The sequence below is a fragment of the Loxodonta africana genome, chromosome 9, assembly GCF_030014295.1.
Source record: "Loxodonta africana isolate mLoxAfr1 chromosome 9, mLoxAfr1.hap2, whole genome shotgun sequence".
Taxonomy (NCBI): Eukaryota; Metazoa; Chordata; class Mammalia; order Proboscidea; family Elephantidae; genus Loxodonta; species Loxodonta africana.
In genome coordinates this window covers 70,093,560-70,118,582 of record NC_087350.1, presented here as the reverse complement: position 1 = coordinate 70,118,582, position 25,023 = coordinate 70,093,560, and the positions used below count along the sequence as shown (strand labels likewise).

The 25,023-nt window shown below is 41.6% G+C and overlaps 1 protein-coding gene across 4 annotated transcripts in view; it reads left to right on the top strand.

The window, feature by feature from the left end:
* Nucleotides 1-25,023, top strand: part of ZNF462 (zinc finger protein 462) — a 147,044-nt gene that overhangs the window by 101,509 nt on the left and 20,512 nt on the right. For all 4 annotated transcript variants that reach the window (XR_002785026.2, XM_023545076.2, XM_010587776.3 and 1 more), the window contains exons 8-10: nt 11,246-11,513; nt 13,739-13,875; nt 24,014-24,237. Coding sequence is in view for 3 of the 4 variants with exons in the window: in XM_023545076.2 (XP_023400844.1) it covers nt 11,246-11,513; nt 13,739-13,875; nt 24,014-24,237 (629 nt within the window). In the remaining variant the exon portion in view is untranslated. The remainder of the gene's footprint in view (nt 1-11,245; nt 11,514-13,738; nt 13,876-24,013; nt 24,238-25,023) is intronic.

Below are 25,023 nucleotides of genomic sequence, written 5' to 3'. Positions count from 1 at the left end.
GAGGTTGCTAGCAAGCTCAGTATGGTTAAGGCCAAGTCATGTATATCTAGAGGCTTTTCTACTTAGCGTTATTCGTTGGATTTTCAGTGTGGTAAAGACATCTATACGATCTAAATGAACAGCAGGAAACATTACTTCCTCATCACACAATTCAAAAGAATCACAGGTGAGTTGTGCATTTGGTATTGTAAGAGCTTCTCAATTAACAATGGCAGATGCCACCCAGAGTTTCCTCCCCCGCCAAAAAAAAAAAATGAGAAAAAGCCAGCTTCAGGACATATTCGCTTCCCTAGAAATTTCCAGCCAGGTTCAAGTGTGTTTTTAAGAACACGTACTTTAAGCTACAAATACCATTTAGTGCAGAAGGAATACCTACAATGTTTGCTAATGATGCTGGCAGAAAACGAACAGGTTTTCTAAATTGGGGCATTCAGGAGCCCCAGGTTATGTTCATGTTTCTCCATCAACTGACTGGGTGTCACGAAGCTCCCTCTGCTTTTCTGAACCACCTGGAGTCTGTGTGCAAGATGCATAGTCTGTACACTACGAATCTGGGATGAGGGATGAGGGTGCATTCCTGGTGGAAGAAAATTGGTCAGACACCTTGTACAGTGAGAATGTAGTGTTAAATACTTGAAAATACTCCATGAATACCTTCCTGTTGATTGCAAAGGGCTTTGTTTGCTTGGCCTTGGGAATTGACTATAGAAGAGTCAAAGTTTATTTAAATACATGGTACCTGTCATTCCTGTGCATTTCACAAACACTGTGCCTACCAGTGGGTACAAAAAAAAAGGGAGACCAAGTTGTATATAGAATCATCTGTGATGTGTCCCGGATGTCTGGAAACCATCTGTTTTAGGATTTTAACTTATAGCTGACTTACAGCCAAAACCAGAAATGATATGTTTGGCTACTTGGGATGGTCATGGATTCTGAATTTCATTGCATTCAAATTCTCAGTGTTCCAGAAACCATTGTCCAGGTAGTGAAAAAGACCCAGCTTGTTTTAGTAAAAGTGAGTCAGTATTTGAATGGGAAGGCTCTATTAACCTCAGTGACCAAAGTGAGAGTGACATTAGGTTAATCGGATTTTCCACTTAAATCTGGGTTTTCCAGATTACTTTTTCACTTTGAAATCTTTTTGGATCTTTGTAAGATGTTTATTGAGCACCTATTTTGGGCCAGGTCCTATGCTATGTTCCAGGGAATAAAAAATCTTAAAGTAGATAAGATTGATTCTACTTCCAAAGAGTTCGTAATCTGGTAGGGGTTAAATAAAGTAATGTCAATGTGTCATGACAGGTGCTGGTTGGAGAGCCCAGAGGGAGAATTGAATAACTGTACTAAAAAGATCAAATCAGTAGATCAGAGTAAGAGCTTTTAGGGGGTTGAATCAACAGAGCTTTTTGACTTGTCGAATGTGTAGGAGGAAAGAGAGAAATGACTCAAGGATTTATTCTGAGTTGGGTGAATGAGTGGATGGTGCGTGAATCCATTGGAAGAAAATACTGAGAGACAAATGAACTTGTTGTCCTCAAATACGGGACCTAGTGAATTAAAAGTCCAGCAGTCCTCTTGTCTTAGATCATACCTGCCTGAATTTCCCCGAAAACACAGAGGGTGAGAACATGAAGCTTCATGCAGAATAAGGTCTTTGAGAGACCCTTGTAATGAATTTAATGATGAGGGGACACTAAATCTCAAAAAGAGAAGATTGCCCATCTCTTGTTGTGTTTTTGTCATTTCAAAGCCTGTTTTGTTTCTCATGATATTCCCTGATCATATTTCAAGGTTTGTTTTTTACTCATCAGAATGACAGGAAATTTTTAGTGTGTGTTTCCTTCAAGTTTGGCCCCAACCTTATTTTCAGGATTAGGCGTTTGTTTTTCCGTTTGCCTCCATGACAACCAGGCCCAGAATTCCTATATATAGTCATCCAGCGTTCATTGTCCCCCTGGCCATTGTATCATAATCTTGTGCATCCAGGCCAGAGACTCCACTGATGATAGAAGACAAGGAGGTGCCAGCGTCCTTGGCCTGGAGATTTTCAAGGCATAATCAAAACAAGGAAATAAAGCAACGTGGCTGCCTCTAGAGATTTATGTTCCCCCTTAGACACTATCCAGAGGGATTTGAAATGGTTTGTGTTCTAAAGCTTAGTTTCTAATACAGTTTTCTCTTAGACTGGGCCATAGATAGAGAACATTTCTGAGGCTCCTCAACGGAAATGCTTGGAAAGTTGCATTGGCAATTTGTAACTGCTGTTGTTCTTCTGGATGCCATATTCTGCTGTTTTCATAGCCTCAAGTGAACAACAGGTATCTTGAGGAAAAAAAAGGGGGGGAGTTTCAATAGATTTACAAAGGAATTCAAGTAGAACCTAAGAAATCTTTTTAAATTAAGGAGACTTCTGGAGCCTGAATCATCTTGTTATCTCTATGCTATATACTGTTTTAGTAAATAAAAAATAAATACAATTTTATGTATTTATATAAATTATGTGCGTGCGTATATGTGTGTGTGTGTGTGTATGTGCATTTATCCCTGGAGGTAAGAAAGTTGGCTGCAAGTTCAATCCAGCAAACCTTTTCTTGAGGACCTTTCTTTATGAAAATTGCACGTGAGTGTCTGTGGCTGTAAAGGTCCATTAGGCATTGTTGTGAGTGTTTGTGGCTGTAAAGGTCCAGGAGGCATTGTTCCTGTCAATCTAGAATGTAAGCTTCACAACAGCTGGGATCCTTGCTGAGTTTTTTTTTTTTTTTTTTTTTTACTGATATATCCCAAGAGCTTAGAAGTGCCTGGCACATAGAAGGCTCTCAATAAATATTTCCTAAATTAATATGAAATGAGGGACAAACTTAGAGTAGAAACTCTCTTACTTGATATAATCAAGACCTGGAGTTGCTCAGTCATATTTGAAAGTTTCTTAATGCAGGAAATCCTTTTTAAAATGCCTTAAGCTTTTTATTTTAACTCAAAATGTAAATACATTCATTCACCAGTACAGTGATGTAGGGCCAAGACTATGGATTTGAGCCTGTGTCCTTTGATTGGAATTCCCTATTTTCTCTGTTGTCTAAACCACCCTCATGTATTATTGCATTGTGTGCTACCTCCAGTTCCAGTCTCTTTTAAATGAAATGAGAGCTTAGACATCTGTAAACAATCTTAGAGCAGAGTCCTTCTAGATTTTCTCCTTAATATTTTATAGTTGGTCTGGCCAAAACATAATTTGACAGTAAGGTTTTTTTTTTTTAGCAACTTGACTTTATCAAGTCTTTCGAAGGCATTTAATGTAGCTTTCATAGAAATCACACTTTTTGCGTTCATATTTCATCGCTTTATATCATATTAATTATTGCATAAATGCAGTTACCAATACAACTAGTACAAAGAAGTTTGGGAGCAAATAAAATAAATTCTTACTAGCATTAACTCAACTGCCGGCAGCAAAAATGGATGAGCCTGCTAGAGAATGGTCTACTAGCCCCAAACACCACTGAAAACACCCCTGGTGCATGGGTGCTCTTCCATCAAGGAGGTATGAAAGCCAGAGGCACTGATCTGGTGAGTTTGTTAGTGGAGGTAGCTTAATAGAGCTTATAAGTGTAATACGATGCATAATGAGATTGGGGCAAGAATCACAATGTGTATGTGTTTGGAAGCACAGAGGAGAGCACAGAGTTTAGAAAAATCTTAACAGAGGATATAGCATTTCAGCAGAGTTTTGAAGGATGGGTAGGAATTTGCCAGGCAAAAAGTGGGGGAAGAACATTGGATAGCCCTGAAATATGAGGAATGTGCAAAGAATTGGGAACTAGCTAGAAGTGAGGCAGGAGACATGGGTTGAGACCAATTGGTGAAGGCTTTTGTGTACTGAGCTAAGGAATAGAGCCTTTACCCTCTAATCACTCACAAGTGATATAAATTATATGCCTGTGATATATATGTTAGCTGAACTAGAAGAGAAAGTTTTAGAGGAAGGAGTCGGACATGGTAGGAGGCTATTAGAGTTACCCATGTGGAATATGAGGACCTGGATGAACACTGGGACGGGAAGGGAAGGCAGAGGACTAAAGAGGAAAATAAATGAATTTGAGGAAGACTGGAGGTGGGTCATGAGATATGTATCTAAGATTTGGTGCCTGGTTAAATGTACTGCCAGTTGAAAGGGAGAAGTCTGACATTTTGAAGGAAAAGTCTCACAATTGGAGTTTGAACAAAGTGGTGGGCCATTCGTCAACATCCAGAATGTCAAAGGAGATATATGGGTAAGGATGATGTCAGTTTTCAGAATGTTGAGTTTGAGGAGTTGTCAGACACAGCTCAAAACAGTGTTTTGAGCTTTAGATGAAGGCTCAGATCATTTCCAATCTTGATGGGCTCTCCACTGCAGCAGAAGTCACTATCTTGTCACTAGAGTCCTGGGTCACTATCATATACAGGTAGTCCCCAACTTAGGACAGTGTTCTGTTCCCATTACTCTGATGTAAGTTGGCTCTGACGGAAGTCAAATACCTTTTTTTTTTTTTTTTAGTTTTCATTATTGTTGCCTTTTATTATCAGTATCTTTATAAATTCGATCTTTTTTTGCCTTTGGGGGTTGGCATGAGAATAACATGAGCAAATTACTAAAGATCACATGTACAAAAAAAAAAGATGGTTATAAGTGTGATTCGTCATAACTTGAGTATGTTGTATGTCAAGGACTACCTGTACACAAAAGTACATAAACTACTTTTGTCCTTTGCCTAAGTTTATTAGCAGTTGTATAATAGAAGTTGCATGCCATTCCAAGTTTCCTGGCTATTAACTAAATTGTCTCTAGCTGCTTTCTTGTCATTGGTAGTATGCCTTTCTTATATATATATATATTTTGTAATTTATTGACTAGAAATAATGGGCTGTATATTCAGCTTATTTGGATCCTTCCCCCACATACTTTGGGCATTTATAATATTTGTGGTTAAATTATCCACAGATAATATTCTACTTCTGCTTGCTTATACTACCAGCCTCTAGTTGCTACACAGCCTGCTATTCTGAAGTCCATTCGTTACTTTGAACTTTACTGTGTTTTAAAACTTGAAGATTTTAAATTCTTATGTAGTCCACCCTGTCCTCTGATGTACACATTTTTATGTTCAGACTCTTCCTGATATTCCTTTCTTTTCCCTGTGGAAATTAAGTCACATTTTTTTTCCCTTCGTGATAATAATATAGTTCTTTAATTTCTATTTAATGTTCCCCAAATGTATGAATTGAGGTAGAGGTGTGGTGAATTGAATGTTCAAGTATCTCTATGTCTAGTGTTGATTTCATTAGTTAACACACTAATTAATACTGTTGATGTTGTTGCTGTGTGCCGTCAAATCATTCCGACTCATGGCGACCTTATAGGACAGGGTAGAATGGCCCCATAGGGTTTCCTAGGCTGTAATCTTTATGGGAGCAGATTGTCAGTTCTTTGCTTCTACAGAGCCACTGGTGGGTTTGAACTACCGACCTTTCAGTTAGCAGCTGAGCACTTAACCATTATGCCAACAGGGCTGCTTATTTAATATTAGTCATATTTATTAATGGGCACTGAAGGTTGTGTTGACATCCCCCTTCCATCTTCCTCTTCCCACATACCATCAGTCACCAAGTGCAGCGGATTTTCCCTTTATCCCCTAGCTCTTTCTTTTTGCATTAATCACAATCAATTTTCTTTCCTTCTTTTTGCATTATTTTCTTTCTTTTTGCATTATATCACAATCTTTTTGCATTATATTTTCTTCCTTTTTGCATTATATCGTAATCAATTATTTACATGTAAGTCTGATATAATAAGTGGCTTGAGGGCAGGGATCAAGTCTTCCTGTCCCAGAATACTGTCTCTCATTTACTTAAATGCTCAATAAATGTTTGCTGAATGAATGGGTATAATTTAATAGTTCGCCACCTGGCATCTCTAAAATTCTTTGTCTTTTATTTTCTCCTGGTACTTAATGCACACTGACCAAAGAGCCTACTCCCAAGTGTGCACAGAAAGCTAGCTTAAATATAATTAAACGTGGTTGCTGGCACCAAGGTACTTCTGCCTTTCCACCTTCACTCACACCCTCTATGTGGAGCTGTCGAAAATTGAGAATTGATCCTCTTGTACGTCTTCCTCCTTGTATCACTCAGAGCTCATAAAGGGGAGTCTCCTCTGTGGCTCCCACAATTTACTGCCCAATTGATTCTTACTCTTCCTTGTGTCTTCCTTAATCTTCTGATAGTTAAACTCCCCTATTACTGCTCATTTGTTCTCTTTGCCTCTTTTATTCCTTCAGTCAATGGAGTAAGTTTGCTAGACGTGGAGAAGGCTTATATTTCCATAACAGTTGACTGCTCGGCTCTCTTGCCTAATAGATCTGAGTTCTTAGAAAGTGCCCTTCGTGTCTTCTTTGACTTTGAATTCTCAGAATCTGTGCACATGTCCTGGCACTAAAAGGGTGTTGACTAAATGTTTGCGGAATCCAAACTGTTTTAGGTTCCAGAGATCCTCCCTCTGTCATGCTTATTGTTCTTCCAGAGCTTTCTTTTTTGCCACCTGCCTTTATAAAGTCAAATTTCCTGTGATTGTTTCTGCGCTGGCCAATTTCTGGAAAGAAAAAAATTAAGACCTCCAACTGATATTCACCTGGCCTTGGCTGGTTTTCTGGGGAGCTGGAATTAGCAAAAGGTTTCCCATTTCTCTGGGAGCATGAATGAGTTGAGAGGGTAGGAGGTCCCATCTGAAACTCGCCTTTTCCCCTGGTTTGAAATCCTGAATTGTTCAAAAGTCACCCAGAAGCACCCATCTGCCATTTGCATTTATGTACTTTCCTTTTCCCAGCCAAATCCCACCTGAGGAATTTTAGAACGATATTTTTTTTAGGGATGTTTATCAGGCTTCTAAAGAAAGTGTGACATTTGGGCAGGCAGATTTCCAGTGCTGGGTGTCTGCAGTGCCTGTCTGTACAGTGGGCTTATAGAAAGGTCCCCTGTGGTGTCCTTTTTTTTTTTTTTTTAAGCGTTTTGAAATTTTGGCTGTTCATTTTCTTTCTCACAAATCTTGCTTTATTATTTTTTTCCATTTCTCTGAAATGCTTATGTTAATGTTTTCTTTCTTAATCAGTTCAGTGTTATTTTCTATCATAACCATTTCAACCTTTCTGCCACCGTCTCTCTCTCCTCTCTGTTGTGTGCATTTTGGTAATGGAACACTGCTGTTCTTTCTCGTTCCTCTGACTGGTATCATGGGACTGCCATAGGATACTGATGCTTAATAGACAAGACTCAGAAGTTAGCGCTGTACAGATCTTTGTTCAAATTCTGACATTTTGAGCAGCCATCCTCAGCCTCAGCTACCCCATCAGTAAAATTGGAATGAGAATCTATACTTGACACAGTCACTGTGAGGTTGAATTGGGCTAATACAGTAATTCCAAACCCACACCTGTATGCACTGTGACCATCCATGCTAAAATTCCACTTTGATCCTGATTTTACAAAATGTAATTCTCTTATTACAAGCAATTTACTGAATGGGTAGCTATGTATAATTTCATGTATTTATAATTATGATTATAAATTAGAATTTAACTTCTAAAATTTTGCATATAAATAAAGTCACAGATCAGAGGATTAAACTGTTGTCTCAGACTACATGTCTCAGGGTTAGGTTAGAAATGTCTGGTTATGCTCAGCCATGACCTGTCTTTGAAGGTGGACCAACCTAGCCTTTGCTATTGATTCCACTGGCCATACAGGTCATAAAGATGTAACTTGTCTGGCCGCAGTTGGGGGCAGGGTTTCCCAGTGGATTCTCATCCCTGTACTGCAGTCCCTGTATCCTTCCCCCCTACGCCTTTCTGTGCCCAGAAGTCTGGCTTTCCAAGCTCAGGGTGTTTTTATTTTCCTTAAGCGCAGAATGAAAGAGAACAGTCTTAATGATGATCTTTAACTTATGTGACATGCCCTTCACTACTAACAATCTGTTTGCCGTTCTAACCTGGGCACAAACGACCTTCTTCTTGCACTTCAGGCTGAGCTTCATGAACAAACTGGAATTTTATGTAGCTTAGCAAGTGGGCTTTTTTAAGATTGGTGAACGCATACACGCTCACATCTTTGTCACTTTAGTGCCCAGAGTGCTAAAATCGTACATTATTCACAAACTCCAAGTGAGAGAGAGAGAGAAAGAGAGTGTCTTGGTGCCAGAGAGGCAAGTAGAGCTCTAAAAAGACCGAAAAGTTGTATCCTGGGCGTCATTACAAATATACCACAAGTGGTGGAACTTCCTTATTTTTGTAAGTAAACCTGCCCATCTAATTTTAACCAGGAAAATAGGAATGTATAACATGGATCCAGAGAGCTGCTGTTTTAGAGCATTCAAGAAGGCCATGAGTCTCTCTTTCTTGGAATGCTTTCCCCACCACTTCTTGCATTTTGTATTTCTTTAAGTTTCCTGTCATATATAAAATTACCTGAAGACTAAGGTGCGCCTGACCCAAGCCATGGTATTTTCAATCGCATCATATGCATGTGAAAGCTGGACAATGAATAAGGAAGACCGAAGAAGAGTTGATGCCTTTGAATTGTGGTGTTGGTGAAGAATATCGAATATACCCTGGACTGCCAAAAAAACGAACAAATCTGTCTTAGAAGAAGTACAACCACAATGCTCCTTAGAAGCAAGGATGGCGAGACTGCGTCTTACATAGTTTGGACATGTTGTCAGGAGGGATCAGTCCCTGGAGAAAGACATCATGCTTGGCAGAGTACAGGGTCAGTGGAAAAGAGGAAGACCCTCAACGAGGTGGACTGACACAGTGGCTGCAACAATGAGCTCAAGCATAACAACGATTGTAAGGATGGCACAGGACCAGGCAATGTTTTGTTCTGTTGTGCATAGGGTCGCTATGAGTCGGAACCGACTCAACGGCACTTAACAACGACAACATCATATATAAATACCAGAGTTAAAATCTAGAATTTCTTTTATGAGATGGATGAAATAATGTGCAATAGGCCTTACAAACCCAGTGCCATCAATAGGCCTTAAAGACAAGAAAGATGTGTTATGTAAAAAGAGACCCTATTCCATTGTAGGGATCTGCCTAAGAGATCTAGCGCGTGTGCTGGGTTGGAGGTGTGGGAAGGGCAGGGGAGATGAATTCACCTGGCTTATCATCTGAGTAGGAGCCATTTATTTCTTTATAGCTTTGCTGTAAAGAGACTGAAACTGTCAGTTGCTTGGTGCCTGCGACAATTACCAGCATTTGTACTAACCGTACCTGGGAGACCCACTGAGGTGTGTGCTATGTCTTGAAGGGAACTGCAGCCACTTATCAAGAAGTGGATGGGTCCTTGGGACATTTGTTTGAGTCTGTGGGTAGATTTGTAAGTCTTGAACAGGTCATGGGCAGCAGGACCTGGCTCTGGCCTTGTTACAGAATTTCGGCCCTGCAGAGCTCAGAGGACAAACCAGGACCAATGCTATGAAGAGGCCAGAGATTTCCAGGGCAACCGCAGGGCAGCATTTCACCTGCGCTCAGGACCATGTTAACAAGAGAGGTGGAGTGTGTTTTGTGGTTCACTGTGCGTGTGTTTTAAGCAGAAACTGGCCGTGAGGGCTTAACTAGAAAACATCTCGAACAATCCGTGAAATGGTAAACAAACCTGCTATTGAAAGAAAGACTGAGAAGTTGACAATCGATTTATTGTGATCCTGAGTGGGTTCATCTGCTAGGGTAGAAGAAAAAAGAAAGAGGAGATAAAAGAACCGGGTAAAATGAATTCAGTTGTGTCATTCCTTTTCTTCCTTTGTCTTCCGTTTACACCTGGTAATGAACCCTTGGAGGCTTGGAGATATTGTTCATGTTTCCTTTTGTTTTATTTTTGTGTCTGGCAGGTTCGTTTACAATTTCCAAAGGGTTTCCCCCCCCCCCCTCCTCAAACTTGAGGAATATGAATTTAGAAAGGAGGAGAACAAGGAGGGAAGGTATTTTAGTATTTGGAAGACAGGAGATGGCCCCACAGTAAGGGAGGCTGCTCTGCTTTTGTTTTTCTTTTCGAAGAGGCTGCCGGGATGGATGGTGCTCATTTCATCAAATATGGGTTTTACAGAATTCCTCCATGTCGTGCCTCAGGGAATCATGCTTTAGAAAATTAAGTGTCCATCAAATCAGGAGGAGGCTTGTACAGTTTCTATCCCCTTACCCCCCTGCTTTTTGAGAGGCTTAAGAAAAGAGCCCTTTGTTTTCTTTTCAAGGAAAGTTACACTGAAATTCATCTGCATGGTATTCATGGGCTTCATTTGTGTCATTCATAGGCAGCGGTAAGTCGTGCAGGACAATGTTGAATTCCAAACGTCAACCTTCAGAGTGGTGTGTTGGGAAAGGGTTCTCTTTATTTCCTTTTCCTTTTTTTTTTTTTCACTCTGAAGAAGAAACTGAGATTTCCCCTCCTCCCATCTAGATCAGATTTCTCCATCACAGGCCACGGAAGCTTCTCAGGATTAAGATTTGTGCCTGTCTCATTTCCGACATTTTACTCTGAATTGCAAACTTTAAAATACCTTTCAGGGAAACTTGTTTGGAATTTCATTTTAATGGGCCTTATGAATAAATCTCCATCTTAATGCTGACTAAGCTTTAAACATTCATTCCAGGGGAACACTATTGAATTTTTATATTTTTAAAAATTGAAATCATTCGACAGTGAAGGCATAAAACATTTTTATATTTGTGAGTGCCGTGTGCTTGAGCATTTCTGTTAAAGACTGACTTTTTTTTTCCCATTGCCTTGAATAATCCTGAGCTGCAAAAGAGGAGGTATTGCATCATCTGGTTTCCTTTCGCGCGTAGATGCCTGCACACGTTATGTAGGTTTATTTATCTCACCGACAAGGACAGGTATTCTGTGGCAGCCTGTTGCCGCAGTGCAGTTTCCTTTAAAAAAAAGTTTACTTTCTTCCTTCACTTTGAAACCTTTAACCTCAGAATTTTATTTTTAAATGCTATGAGCCCTCAAAGTCAGATTAGAGAAGTGACGCTTCCTCCCTACCTGCATTTCCCCAGATCTGTGTGGTAATGTAAACTGAGATGAAAGATGGAATCGTAGTTATCCCTTTTTTTAAAAAAAATACTCAAAACTACTGTTGGGGGTTTTGAAGCGTCAAACCTCTCCTGTGTTGTCTGCGTCCGGTGTCATTGACCCTGTCTCTCCACAGACTCTTCATACTCAGAGCCCCCAGATGTTCAGCAGCAGTTGAACCACTACCAGTCAGCTGCCCTGGCAAGGAACAACAGCCGTGTGAGCCCTGTGCCTCTCTCTGGGGCCACTGCTGGCACTGAGCAGAAAACCGAAGTCGTTCTTCACTGCGAATTCTGTGAATTCTCCTCTGGCTACATCCAGAGCATCAGGCGCCATTACCGGGACAAGCATGGCGGGAAGAAGCTCTTCAAGTGCAAAGATTGCTCCTTTTACACAGGCTTTAAGTAAGTGGACTCGAAGCATAGATAGTTAAGTGGTTAAAATATGACTAAATGGTTAAAATGGTAAATTTTATAAGTATTTTACCACAGTCGAAAAATAAAATAAAATAAGCAACCAATATGGCTGTCCCCTGCCTGTCTTCTCGCTACCATCTTTCTCTACCCTCTCCTACCTGGGGCTCAGGAGAAGCCCTGCTCATGGATATGGGTGTTAGGTCCAATCTTCACAAAAGGCGGCTAGTTTCAAAAGACTGCATTGGGGCTGGGGAAAGGATGAAGAGCTATATTAGAACAAATGAGTTTAAAAGTCACAAAAGGGGGCTAGTTTCAAAAGACTGCATTGGGGCTGGGGAAAGGATGAAGAGCTATATTAGAACAAATGAGTTTAAAAATCAGAGCAAACGAGCACCCAAGCAGTATGAGAACAAGGTGAAGGATTTCCGCAGCCCAGTGCATGGAGCAGTGAGTATTTCACCCCGGGAGAACTACCTCCATTAATTCTCTCTTTGAAAAAAAAAAAAAATGTTCTTGGAAGCAATGTCATAGTCAAGTCTTAGCAATAGTGACTTCCCCTACTACCCTTGTGAAAAAATTCTTGCTTCTTAAGATCATAGTATTTCAAGATATCCAGAGAATAAAGATCCTGGCACTGGGAAGGCTGGACTTTAGCAATCATAGAGAGTGTTTCTATCTAGAAAAAGATAATCCAAAGCCACCCATGTTTCTATGTACTATAGAGTTGGTGACCTCAAAGGATGGATTCTTCCTATTTAACTGTCTTCTCCTGTGGTTTAATTTTATCTTGTGAGATACCTTTTAGCTTAGTAGGTTAAGAGCGTAGTCTGAAGCCTAACTTGCATTTGAATCCCATCTTTGCTGTTTACTGGCTGTGTGACCTTGGAAAAATCACTAAGCCTCTCTGTGTCTGTTTCCTTACCTGTAAAATAAGAATAATAATAGTACCTACCTTATAGGGCTGTTGTGAGGAGTAAGTGAACCAATGTATCTGAAGTGCTTAGAATAGTGCCTGGCACAAAGCAAGCACTACTGAGCATTACAATATTATAAATATAAGCTATCATTATCTGCTTTTGTTGTGATCAAGACCTGAGCCTTAGGCTTCTTCAGTGCACACAGAGAAGCTTTCAAAAATAGGCTTCATGTCCAAAAGAAAAGATGAATTGGAAGAACAACAAGTCTTTTTTCCACCAACATCTTAGTTGCCAGGGATTTGGTGGAAAATGTGTTAGATCTCTGATTACGAGTTTGATTCAGTTATTTTTCAAATAAATATGTATGTGACCTTATATTTGAGCGAAGGCTACAGGACCCGGATAACGAGGATCCGCTGACAGATGTACACAGTTCTCCAGAGAAAAACACTTCAGTTAATAAGAAGGGGTCCTCGCCCATTAATACTTGGTTTCATCCATTTTTATGAGACATTTAAGGCATTGTAAATTTTCAGGTTTTGAAAAGGATGGAGGGGGAGGCAATGGTGCCATTCCACTCTCAAGCTGGTACAACAGCCCTTAGTTTAGTCTACCTCATCATCAACCATCATGCCCTCCTAAGCAATTTGTCCTCTCCCCTTCCTCTTACCATGAAGAATCATGTAGGTAATTGCTAAATCAACTTCACTTTAAAATAGTCCCTCACCTTGCAAGCATGATGAGAAATATTTCCTCTAAGGACCCCTGGTGGGGCAGTGGTTAAGCAATTAAGTGCTTGGCTGCTAACCGAAATTTCACCAGTTCAAACCCACCAGCTCCTCTGCAAGAGAAAGATATGGCAGTCTGCTTCTGTAAAAGTTACAGCCTTGGAAGCCCTATGGGACGGTTCTACTCTGTCCTGTAGGGTTGTTATGAGTCATAGCCGACTTGACAGCAATGGATTTTTTTTGGTTTAGAGGTTTTGTTTTCTTTCCTTTAATAGGAAATTTCTAATTTTCAAGAATAAGGTATTTGGGAAATCCATTTCTTTTCAAATTAAGCTCTTAACCCAGCCAAGTGGCAAAGTTACTGAAAACGGGGTACCACTGCATGCTGGGGTCAGTCATTGGATGAATGACCAAAGAACCTGTAGTCAGCAAACATGATTAACAACTATGTTTTTGGCCGCTCAAGTGGGGGAGTCACACCCAGATGCTCTGTGGTGAGGTTGCTAACCAGGGGGTGGATGAGTGAAATGCCCTCTTGTCACCCTGATCATGTCTCTCCACTTACCAGATCTGCTTTTACTATGCACGTGGAAGCTGGCCATTCAGCTGTTCCCGAGGAGGGCCCCAAAGATCTTCGCTGTCCTCTCTGCCTCTATCACACCAAATACAAACGCAACATGATCGATCACATCGTGCTGCATCGAGGTAACCTTCGTAACTCCGTTTTCTTGGGGTACCACTGATAGCATGGGTGGCGTTATAGCAGTGCCCTCTAAAGGTGACAGAGGCACCTTTCTCCTGGTCCCTTTTTCCTCACCTTATCTCCAGGCAAGAAATCACAGTGATAACCACAGTGACAGTCAAGAGGATAAAAACACCTACCTGCCGAGACCATTTCCTCCACCAGAAGGGAGGCAAAGGTGCTGGATTTGACACCAGTGGCAGTGAGCGCTTCTGTAGGGCTTCCCAGTTAAAGGGGTATTTATACTCTGAATTCTCTGGTCCTCACAGCATTGTGTAGAATGCACCCAAGGAAGGAGTGCATGAGAGACGGGTAGGTGAAGACACGTTGCAGAATGTGAAGAGGTATATCATGTAAGGGATTCTTTTGAGGATAACCCAAATGATGATTTCCAAAGTTGAACGTGCAATTTTCTTTGAAGTGGATGGATAGAGAGAATTCTTAAAAATAAAAGTGGCGTGATCTAGATTAGAAAACCTATGAACTTTTGGATTTAAATGCAGGGTTTAAAACCTCTGTTTACCTCTCTATCGTCTCTAACAAGGAATGATTATACCTATAATGAGATAACATGTAGAACGTCAAACAGGACGAGATAACATGATGAGAAATATTTCCTCTAAGGAGCCCTGGTAGTGCAGTGGTTAAGTGCTCACTTGCTAACCAAAAGGTCAGCAGTTCGAACCCACCAGCTGCTCTGCTGGAGAAAGATGTGACAGTCTGGTTCCGTAAAGATTACAGCCTTGGAAACCCTCTGGGGCAGTTCTACTCTGCCTAGTGTGTAATGTCTAGTACATAATGGGTGTTCCATAAATGTTGGTTCCTGCTGATAAACACTGATACTTCTTTTAAGTCCACTTCATTTTTTCTTTGAGTTGAATTTACTCTTAGCCAGTTGAAACATTACTAACCAACAGCTTCCTCTGCATTTGAAGTAAAAATATGTTTATGAATAACCTGCTTTGTCCTGAAAAAATTCAAACTACAGGTAGATGGAAAAGATTGCTGTAATATCCGTAGGCAGTCTAACTTGCTTTTTCCGTCTACTGATCTTTTTATCCCTCCTTTAATCCTTCTTTCCTTCATCTCTTCCTTTCTTTGCTTCTAACCTTGGAAAGCTTTTCTGTATTTGCCACATGCGTTTCAAAAGCAATGAGTGTTGTTTGCCATATAACTGCGATATCACTCACTCTAAAATGCTGGAGATTTGGGGGCATTTGCAAAGTATCCAACATTTCCTTAGAGCCACTGCCTTTAGCCATTGTTCTGTGACACACCCACCCGTATCCGCAAAACTGCGAATGCCACACAAGGCCCATCATTTCTGACTCTCAGATTTTCCCGCCCATCACACTAATGAGACGTGAGATCAGTGCTGGCTAGGACGTCCACTTGCAAGCTGGGAGAAGCAGCACAGGAACATTTAGGCAGGAATTCTTGGCCCAAGTGGTCCCACTTGGTATTCTGCCTCAGTCACCTGGCTTCTGGTCCCCCAGCCCATGTGTTGCTGTGGCTCTGTGCCCCAACACAGCTTGGGTGGAGGCCATCAACAGTGTTGCTGCTGAGCAAACAGAAATGGTGAGACCTCACTTTCTGTGGTTGGTTCTCTCTCCTTTCCCATATTGTTGCCTGGCAGGACCAGAGCTTTCATGCCTAATGAGCTCAGTGACTTTTCTTCCATGAGCTGAAAATAAAAGAATCAAAGAGGCAAAGAGAAGTTCAATACCATTGTGGTGAACACTCCATTAGAGCTGTACACTTGACGGTGCTTCTCACACACACGAACACACTTCATCTTCCATCCCCATAGTAAGGGATAATACTATTATTGCAATGCCTGTTTACATTTGTGAAACTTGAAGCTGAAAAAGAGTATATTAATTCAGTGTGTTTGTTCATAGCCTATCTCATCTCACAAAGGATTTAAGGTATCTGATAGATATACATGCAGAACCATAGGATTAAAAACATGGGAAGAAACTATGGTAAATACAAAATAAAATGGAACCAGTGGAAAATACACTAATAGAATGAAAAGGCTAATAGACATACAGGAGTTTGGATACTCAGTGTCTGTCATAAAGTATGAACGTTCCTTGCAGTGGGCTGCACAGTTGACCCTGAGATTCTTGCCTGCCATGGGAGAAATCAGAAACATTTGGATTTAGAATATTTATTAGATATTTCTCTGAAATGCTGTTCTGGAAAATTTCAGGAACTCTAGACATTGAAACCTGAAAGGAACTTCTCCAGTAGGTTCTTCTGAAGGGGATAGTATATGAGGTAGTGAACATTGGCCCCCCCATAAATACCGTGGTGAGTTCCACAGGACCAATGAAAGCTAAAGTCACTTAACCAGTCGCCTGACCTATAGGCAGTAAAACTAGGTGTCAGCCCTAGTCCTCTGATCCCGTATCCCACCATGTTGCCTGTCACTGATTATTTAGTCTCTTCTGTTTACTTAAGGAGATGATTTTTATTAAAAGAGGCATCTGAGTGTGTAAATATTGTTCTCATTGGGGTCAGAAAGTACACAATCTGGAATGAACATAGGCATTTGAGGATTTGTAGTAATAATAACGGTTACTATTACTGATTGCTTACTAGGTAGCAGGCATTGTATGAAGTGCTTTACAATATGTTACTTTATGGAATTCTCAGAAAACCTATGTGGTAGATACCGTTATCCCCAATGACAAATGAAAAAAAAAAAAATAGGGTCAGAAGACTGAGTGAGTTGCCGAAGGTCAAACAGCTATTAAGCGACCCAGCTGAGATCTGAACCCAGGGTTGTCTGACCCAGAGCCCATGCCTTTAACAGTATCCTACCCTTGGGAAAGTGGTGTCACCCTGTTGAGTGTTCTAGTGGCTGTGGCAGCTGAGTCCAGGGGCTGGAGGTCAGAGACAAGGACCACAGAACCGCAGATGGCAGAGTGCTTTAAGACAGCAGTGTCTGCCATCTGTGTCCTGGCCTGGCTTTAGTGTCCATCTCAACTCAAAATGGCAGCTCAGTGGGAAGTCAGTCTTGACAAGTCAAGAGATAGGTTGAGTGTCTGCCTTGTAATTTAGGGTTGGAACTGACCTCAAAGTAACAAGATGTGGCTCTTTCTGCACCTGAGCTCTCCTTGCTCTGTGGATGAATAAACATCTTTGGTCTCTAGGGCCTGCAGCAAGAGATCTTTCTGAGGCCTTGGTAAAATAAAATACTTGGAATGAAAGGTAAGAAAAACAACTTCCGAACTGGCCCTGAGAAACTGCTACTATTCACAAGAATAGAGTTTCCATAGCTTTATGTCTGGACATATTGATATATTTTTGTAGGGAGAAAAGGGAAGAGAATCCACTTCAGTTATGTGAAATTTGAATGAGAACTATCATATATTTATGCTGGCAGTGGCAAAAGAGGGCATACTGTTTGTTCATGCATTCCGCAAGCATTCATTGTGTGCTTGTTACAAGCCATGCTATGTGCTGGGTTCTTTGGGCAAGGCAGAGCTGCTAACTGAAAGGTCAGCAGTTCCAACTTACCAGCCCCTTCGTGGGAGAAAGATGTGGCAGTCTGCTTTGGTAAGGATCTACGGCCATAGAAACCTTATGGGGCAGCTCTACCCTGTCCCGTAGGGTCCGCAGTGAGTTGGAATTGACGGCTACGGGTTTCTTTTTTTTCCTGCCTGCTCTCCTCAAATAATGAAGTGTACATATAAGTATAACACAAGGCAGTGAGTGAAAGCTGTCTAGGAGACTCACAGTAGCAGAAATATTTTTCTTTGGGGTAGAAAAAGGTGGTAGAGGGGGGTGGCTTTCAAACTGAGCCATGATAAAATTTCAACAGGCCAAGAGGATTTAAGGCCACAGGGAGGGAACAGCACAACAAACCACTGAGGTGAGTAAAAGCAAGACATGTTTGCAGCAGAGCTTTGAACTGGTTCCTAGGTTCAAACCCCTGCTAAGAATTTGCATTTCTAACAAGTTCCCAGGCAATGCTAATACTGCTGGTTAGGGACCACTTCTGAGAACCACTAGTAGAGCAGTGGTTCTCAAAATTTATTTATACATAAGAATCACCTGGGGGTCTTGTTAAAATGTAGATTCTGACTCAGTATATCTAGGGTGGAAATGCAAATTTTCATCAGAAACTTTGAACTGGAGAGAACTGGTTCGAAGCCCTGGTTTGTAGAACGGTATTAGACTGTACCTTAAGGGAATAGAAGGAGGCAAGGCTACAAAGGTATGTTGGGGCCAAATTATGGAGGGCTTGGATACCAACATAGGAGTTTGAACTTTACTCAGTGGACAGATGGAAAGCCAGGGCAAATTTTGAGCAGGGCGCCGACGAGACACCTAATGAATACTGATTTCCCAAAGGTCGAAGCAAAGGATTGAAAGACCTATCTCTTTGAGGAACTCTGAACTTAGGTCAGATCAATATTTGGTGAGGTTGGCCATGATTTGAGGAGTTTAGCTAGGAAAAAATTCAGTCCTGAGACTTTTGCTCCAAAACAAATTTAGTGGTAGAATTTTTGATGAGTGTTCATCTATGCCATAAATATTTATTGACCACCAGAATTGTTTTATGCCCTGGGAATACAGTCATGACAAGATAGGCAAGGTATGTGCACTGAAGGACCTTGGACTCCAATGGGGAGAGAGATAACAAGTGAGAAAATAATTTTACCAGTGGGTTTCCATTGAGTTTATCACTGTTGGAAGCACAATGCCTCACACATAGTTTTGTACACATGTATCTTCTGCACCTGTGGATCAGATCCTGAAAAGTTGGGCACAGGTCCAATTTTAGGGATGAAGCACAGTTTTGCCCATTATTTCCATTGTAATTGTGGAACTGTGTAATCACTGATACTGGTCTCCAGTTGGCATATTAGCTTAAAGTTTCTGTTGCCCAACCTGTAATAATATGTAGACAAATGCTGAATTTAACTGAACTCTGCAGGTGGTCATCCTTTGGAATGGAACTGAACCAGTTACCAGCCAGTCTCCCCCAACTCACGGTGACCCCGTATGTGTCAGAGTGGAACTGTGCTCACAGGGATTTCGATGGCTGATTATTCAAAAGTAGATCACCAGGCCTTTCTTCCAAGGTGCCTCTGGGTAGACTCAAACCTCCAACCTTTCAGTTAGCAGCCGAGCAGTTAACCACTGGCACCATTCCAGGGAATGGAACTAATCTCCCCTAATTTTTCTGATCCAGTATAATTTTTCTTGAGAAAAAAGCTACAGTGAGATTCCTACCCTTTAATTTTATTCAGTGAAAGCAAAGATCTTTTCCATCCCCACCAAATACTTTTGCTTGTTAGAATGTGAGGTGCTGTTCCCAATTCCGTCTGATTGAGGGGGAAGCCTGGCTAACATCAAAACGTAATACTTCTTACCAGGAACTGTTCCGTTTATATTCATGAGTGTCTATTTGTGGTTAGGTTTTGGGATGGTTGTTTTTGATATTGATATTTTCTTAATGGCTTTCTAGTCCTCAGTCTTTGTCACTTGTTTGGCAGAGTGAGTAATAGGTAGGTCTTTGGTTTTGTCCCAATGGCATCTGAGTCCTCTAGAATGGTAATTTGCATACAACATTCATTGGAGTGAATGAATTCCAAATCTCTCCCTGCTTCATTTAGACTTGGCACGTTCGGGGCAGAAACCCGTGTATGTTGTGGTCTGCCTTTCAGGAAGGATTTGTACTTGGTAATTCTGGACTGCACAGTGATGTGGTTTCTTGCTGATTGGAGCAGAAGTGACGCCCCTGTAGTTGCAGCCCTGCAGACGTTTCCACAGGAGCTCGACGGCACACACCTCTGGGCACCTGTTGTGCCTTAGTACAGGCATGTTTTGGGGTGGCGTTCCTCTGGGGTCCATCTAGCCTCCCGGGTTTTGTGTCCACCTGCAGCACCAAGCATCTTTTCAGTAGGAGGAGGTGAGAGACACAATTCATCTTGTAATCTTACTGATGAAGTCATCACGTTTTTGCAGCCAGTGCTGGAAGCCGGGCCACAATGAGTGTGATTCAGGCCTTAATTGCTCACTCAAGCTAACTTTGAGAGGTGTGAAGTCAAGAAAGATCTGCAGTTGTCGCTGCCTCCATAGAAAAAAAAGGACCCAGGCATTGAGCTTCTGGAGCCAAGGCAGGGCTCCGTCCATACCTTGGAACATTCCAGTCTTTAACTTTATGTTCTTCACTCACCTCAGTAATGAATAACCTCATTCAGAAAACGCTGTCGGTTATTTGCCTGCCTTGGAAAGTCTGTCTTGTTTTTTTATCTTGGTCATTTTAGCTGTGTTTTTAGGAAGGAGAATAAGTAAACTTCTTTCTAAAGTTAATATCATAATAAAAATCCATATACCAACAAAACTAGTAAATTGGTAATATCTTAGAGTAGAAATGGGCAGTCTTACATTTCAGAGTAAGCAAGCAGGGAACTTAGCTCTTACTGATCCAGAAGATATTAGAAACATCATTCACATGTAAATGATTACCTTAGAAAGCTGTACCTTTTGTATTTTTAAAATATTAGGAAAAAAAAGGTTTTTAAGTGTGCTGTGTCCAGAATGGGTGTCCCCTGTGAGCCCTTTTTCAGGGGAGGAGGAGGGTGCTGGCTGAGCTCAGAGAACCTGTGTTCCCAGCTCCCAGCTTTGTACTGAACGAGACGTGTGACTTTGAGGAAGTAGCTTAGTTCATCAGTTCTCAGTTTCTACATAAATAAACTGGAGATGATAAAACCGACTTTGAGGGTTGAATGCCTAACAGTGCTTGAAATATAGTGAGCACTTCATAAACTATAGTGGTTGTTTACATTAATTATTATTATTGAAACTCCAGGATATTATTCAGAGTGCTCATGACTTTGTATAAAATTCACTTAGACACACGTAGTGAAATTGGAAACTGCCAAGAAAACTAACCAAAGTGGTAGAGGAATTGAAAAGGAGACCTATAAAAAAAATGTTAAAGAGCCGATTATGTGCTGTGGAGGCTGGAGGGTGACTGGTTGACTGTCTTCAAGGTGTTTGAGGCATCGTATGGAAAATTACACCCTGCAGTTCTCCATCTCCACTGGGGTCTGGCAGAAGCGGGGCAGACAGGACAACTCAGTGCCAAAGAACAGAAGTGGAGGCTGTAGAGATGGCGAGGAGTGAATTCAGGAACAAACACAAAGCAAGGGGGATGCATTTCAAGGAAGGTGCCTGAAAAGTTGATGTCAACACTTCCCCCGCACACCTGAGGTGTAAAGGCATAACCATTAGTGTGGAGGTGGTCCCCAACTCTTGCACGGGCACCAGTCTGCACACAAGTCATTTTCACGTGTGCCTTAACCAGAGCAGCTAGAGTTAATGCCAGGCATTTCATTTAGAGTGGTCGTTCTCAAGGGGGGTGGGTGGGGGTAGAGGGGAGGGTTGATTTTGCAGAAGCCAGGTATGTTGATAATTATCCCAGAATGCACAGGGCAGCCCCCCCACAGCAAGGAATTATCCGGCTCCAAATGCCTTAGTGCTACTGTTAGGAGGTGAGAGGAGTAGAGTATCCTAGCATGGGCTTTTAACAACTCTAGTTTAAGCCAAAACATCTTTTCATCTTTTTACACCAAACCATGGAACTGACTGGTTAAAAGACTTAAACATTTGCTATTCTAAGAAAATGTGTAGATTACATTATAATTATGTGTTTCTTAGCTGTCTGCTATACATTGGTTTAAAAATATTTGTATTTCCAAATAAGCGACTGGCTCTTTGTATAGGGAAAATAACATATGCCTTAGAGCTCCAGGGAGTATGTTGCCACGCCACCTTCCACCCTTCCTCTGCCCAGCATTTTGTTGGCCAAGTAATCACTGCATTCAAGGGCTCCCAAGGCAGTGACTGCCCTGCAGCTAGAATGTGGTGGCTGAGACTAAGGCATAAGGTTGGGTGGGGAGTATTCCCCATGGACCAAACACAGGCAACAACAGAGGGAGTACTCACCACTGAGTAAGTCGCATCGGTGCACAGAATACTTAACGCCCCGGAAGCGTCGCTGCGCAGTGGCCCTGAGGATAAATCGTGCTTTCTTGACTTAATAATACATTGCTATTTCTAAATAATGTAAGTATATGGGTGTGTGTCCGTTTGTAAACTTTCAGAGTCTTCTGAAATCCAGTCACAGCATGAAAACGCACACTATATTTGATCCTTGCATAAATAGCACAGATTTTAATTTTATCCCAGTTATGGATATCTGGCGCGTGCGCTGATACTCTGGGCAGGCTGGTGTGAAATTTAATTTGAGCAGTTAAACACAAGGGTGAGGGAGTGCAAAATAAACAAGCGCACGCATTTCCAGCCCTACAGCATTTGGTACACCAACAGGAGGAGCACCGAAATCCTCTCTGCTTTTAGTTTTTCCCTTCTGACAATCAGATTACAGATTGTCTGAGAAGGCAAAATCCGCCATCTTGCCCATCCCACTCCCACGTCCCCTTGAATGGTCTCAGTAGCGGTTTCATTTAAGAGCTCTTCATAGTTGGAGGTGGAGTTTTAGTGAATGAAAGTGGGCAGGTTTCTTTGTTTTCAGATTTGATATTAGAATAGAGATTCCCTTGGTGTCAAAAACGGGGAACAGTTTTCTCAGAACATCTTGGAAGGGGAAACAGTGATGGAATTGAAAATGGTGGGAAATAGTGGACTTAGAGAGTCCGTGGGTGGTGTCAGTGGTCGACGCACTGGGCTGCTAACTGAAAAGCTGGCAGTTTAAGTCCACCAGCGGCATCTCAGAAGAAAGGCCTGATGATCTACTTCTGAAAAATCAGCTGTTGAAAGCCCTGTGGAGCACAGTTTTATTCTGAAACACATGGGGTCACCATGAGTCAGAACCAACTCTACTGAAACTGGAAAAAAAAAATGTGGATTTATAGCTAGAAAGACATGGATTCACATCTCAACTTTGCCAATTACAATATCTGTGACCTTTACAGAGTTACTTAGGGGCTGTGTTCCTCAATTTACTTGTAAGATGGGAGTAACTTCTGCCCTACAGAGTTGTTGGTAGGAAGGTGCCAGCACAGTGGTGTCACATAGGTGCTTAGCTAATGTTAGATTTCTTCTCCCTTAATGACTCCCCTAAGTCTTGCCTAAATAACACTTGCTGAGGGAGTGAAAAAAAAAAACCAAGCCCATTGCCCTCAAGTCGATTCCGACTCATAGCGGCCCTCTAGGACAGAGTAGAACTGCCCCACAGAGTTTCCAAGGAGCGCCTGGTGGATTCGAACTGCCAACGTTTTGGTTAAGTGCTGTAGCACTTAAACCACTCTGCCACCAGGATTTCCTGCTGAGGGGGTAGGATGTACAAATGGCTGTTGTCAAAAATGAGTAATATAGTCAAAATGGAGCCCTGGTGGCACAGTGGTTACAAGCTCAGCTGCTAACCAAAAGGTTGAATCCACCAGCTGCTCCTTGGAAGCTCTGTGGAGCAATTCCATTCTGTCCTATAGGGTCGCTGTGAGTCGGAATTGACTCAGCAGCAATGGGTTTGGTTTTTGGTTTTAGAGGTAAAAATAGCGACCACTTCCATTTGGTCTTCCCTACCTTAATTATCCCTCTTCAGGAGGCCCTGGATGGTGCAAATGATTCACTCGAGTGGTTACCTACCAAAAGGTTGGCAATTCAAGTCCACCCAGAGGCACCTGGGAAGAAAGACCAAGAAATCAGCCATTGCAAAATCTATGGGGCACAATTCTGCTCTGACGCACACGGGGTTGCCATGGATTGAAATTGACTCGACAACAACTGTTTTTGTTTGTTTGTTTATTCAGGACTTAACCAGGACCTTTCAGCCACCCTGCCTCTATTTATAGGTTGTTTTAGGTATTAAGTACACAAAGAGCTTTGGTCTTAGTTCAAACTGACTCAGTGGCACCTAACAACAACAATAAGCAGAGGAATGTGTTGGTTTGGAAGTTGTGGGGAAGAACAGTGTACATGTGTGTGTAGCTCAAGCACCCAGATCTGTGAGAAGTAGCAAACTGAATATGTGAATTTATTCTTATATTCCAAAGAAAGACCGTCTGCATACCATAAGTAAAAATTCCCATCTTTCCATTCAATTTGTTTCCACAGAAGAGAGAGTTGTCCCCATTGAAGTGTGCCGTTCCAAACTGTCAAAATACTTGCAGGGAGTAGTTTTCCGCTGTGATAAGTGTACCTTCACCTGCTCCAGTGACGAGAGCCTCCAGCAACACATAGAAAAGCACAATGAACTGAAACCTTACAAATGCCAGCTCTGCTACTATGAGACCAAGCACACAGAGGAACTGGACAGCCACCTCCGGGATGAGCATAAGGTACTGGCCCGGGACTTCCTGCCTCCCGCCCTCGGCATACCTGTGGGGAGGGGCCAAGTTGGGAGAGAGAGCCTGAATTTAGTCACATTTACTGCATACAACATAGACATGAACTAAAATAATTTTTAAAGTGAAGTTTAGTTCTATTATAAAAGAAGTATAAGGTCATTGTAGAAAATTGGAACACTTAGAAGGGGAAAAATGAAAACCACCTGTAATTTCACCACCCAAATCCAACTGCTTAACCTTTTTGGCCTCTTTTCTATGCCCATTTTACTTTGTTTTACGTAGTGATTATGCTATACACGAAATATTATATATACCTTGTTTTCTTTCACTTAACATCCTAGTGGATATTTTCCCATGTCATTTAAAATGTATTATCATAAGGGTTGGAGCCCTGATGGCTCACTGGTTAGGCAAGCTACAGCTGCTAACCAAAAGGTTGGCAGTTCGAATCCACCAGCTGCCTCCTATGAGGCAGTTCTACTCTGTCCTGTAGGGTCACTATGAGTCAGAATCGACTCAACAGCTGCGGGTTTGGTTTGATTTGGTTTTATCATAAGGATTAGCAAACTTTTTCTGTAAAGGGCCAGATAGGCTTTTAGACTTTGCAGGCTATATGGTCTCCATGGCAACTACTTAACTCTGCCGTTGTAGCAAGAAAGCAGCCATAGATAATAAATAAATGCAAATGGCTGTGTTCCAATAAAACTTTATTTATAAAAATAGATGACGGTCTGCGGACCCATAGTTTGTCAACCCCTCATCTATCAGATGGATGTT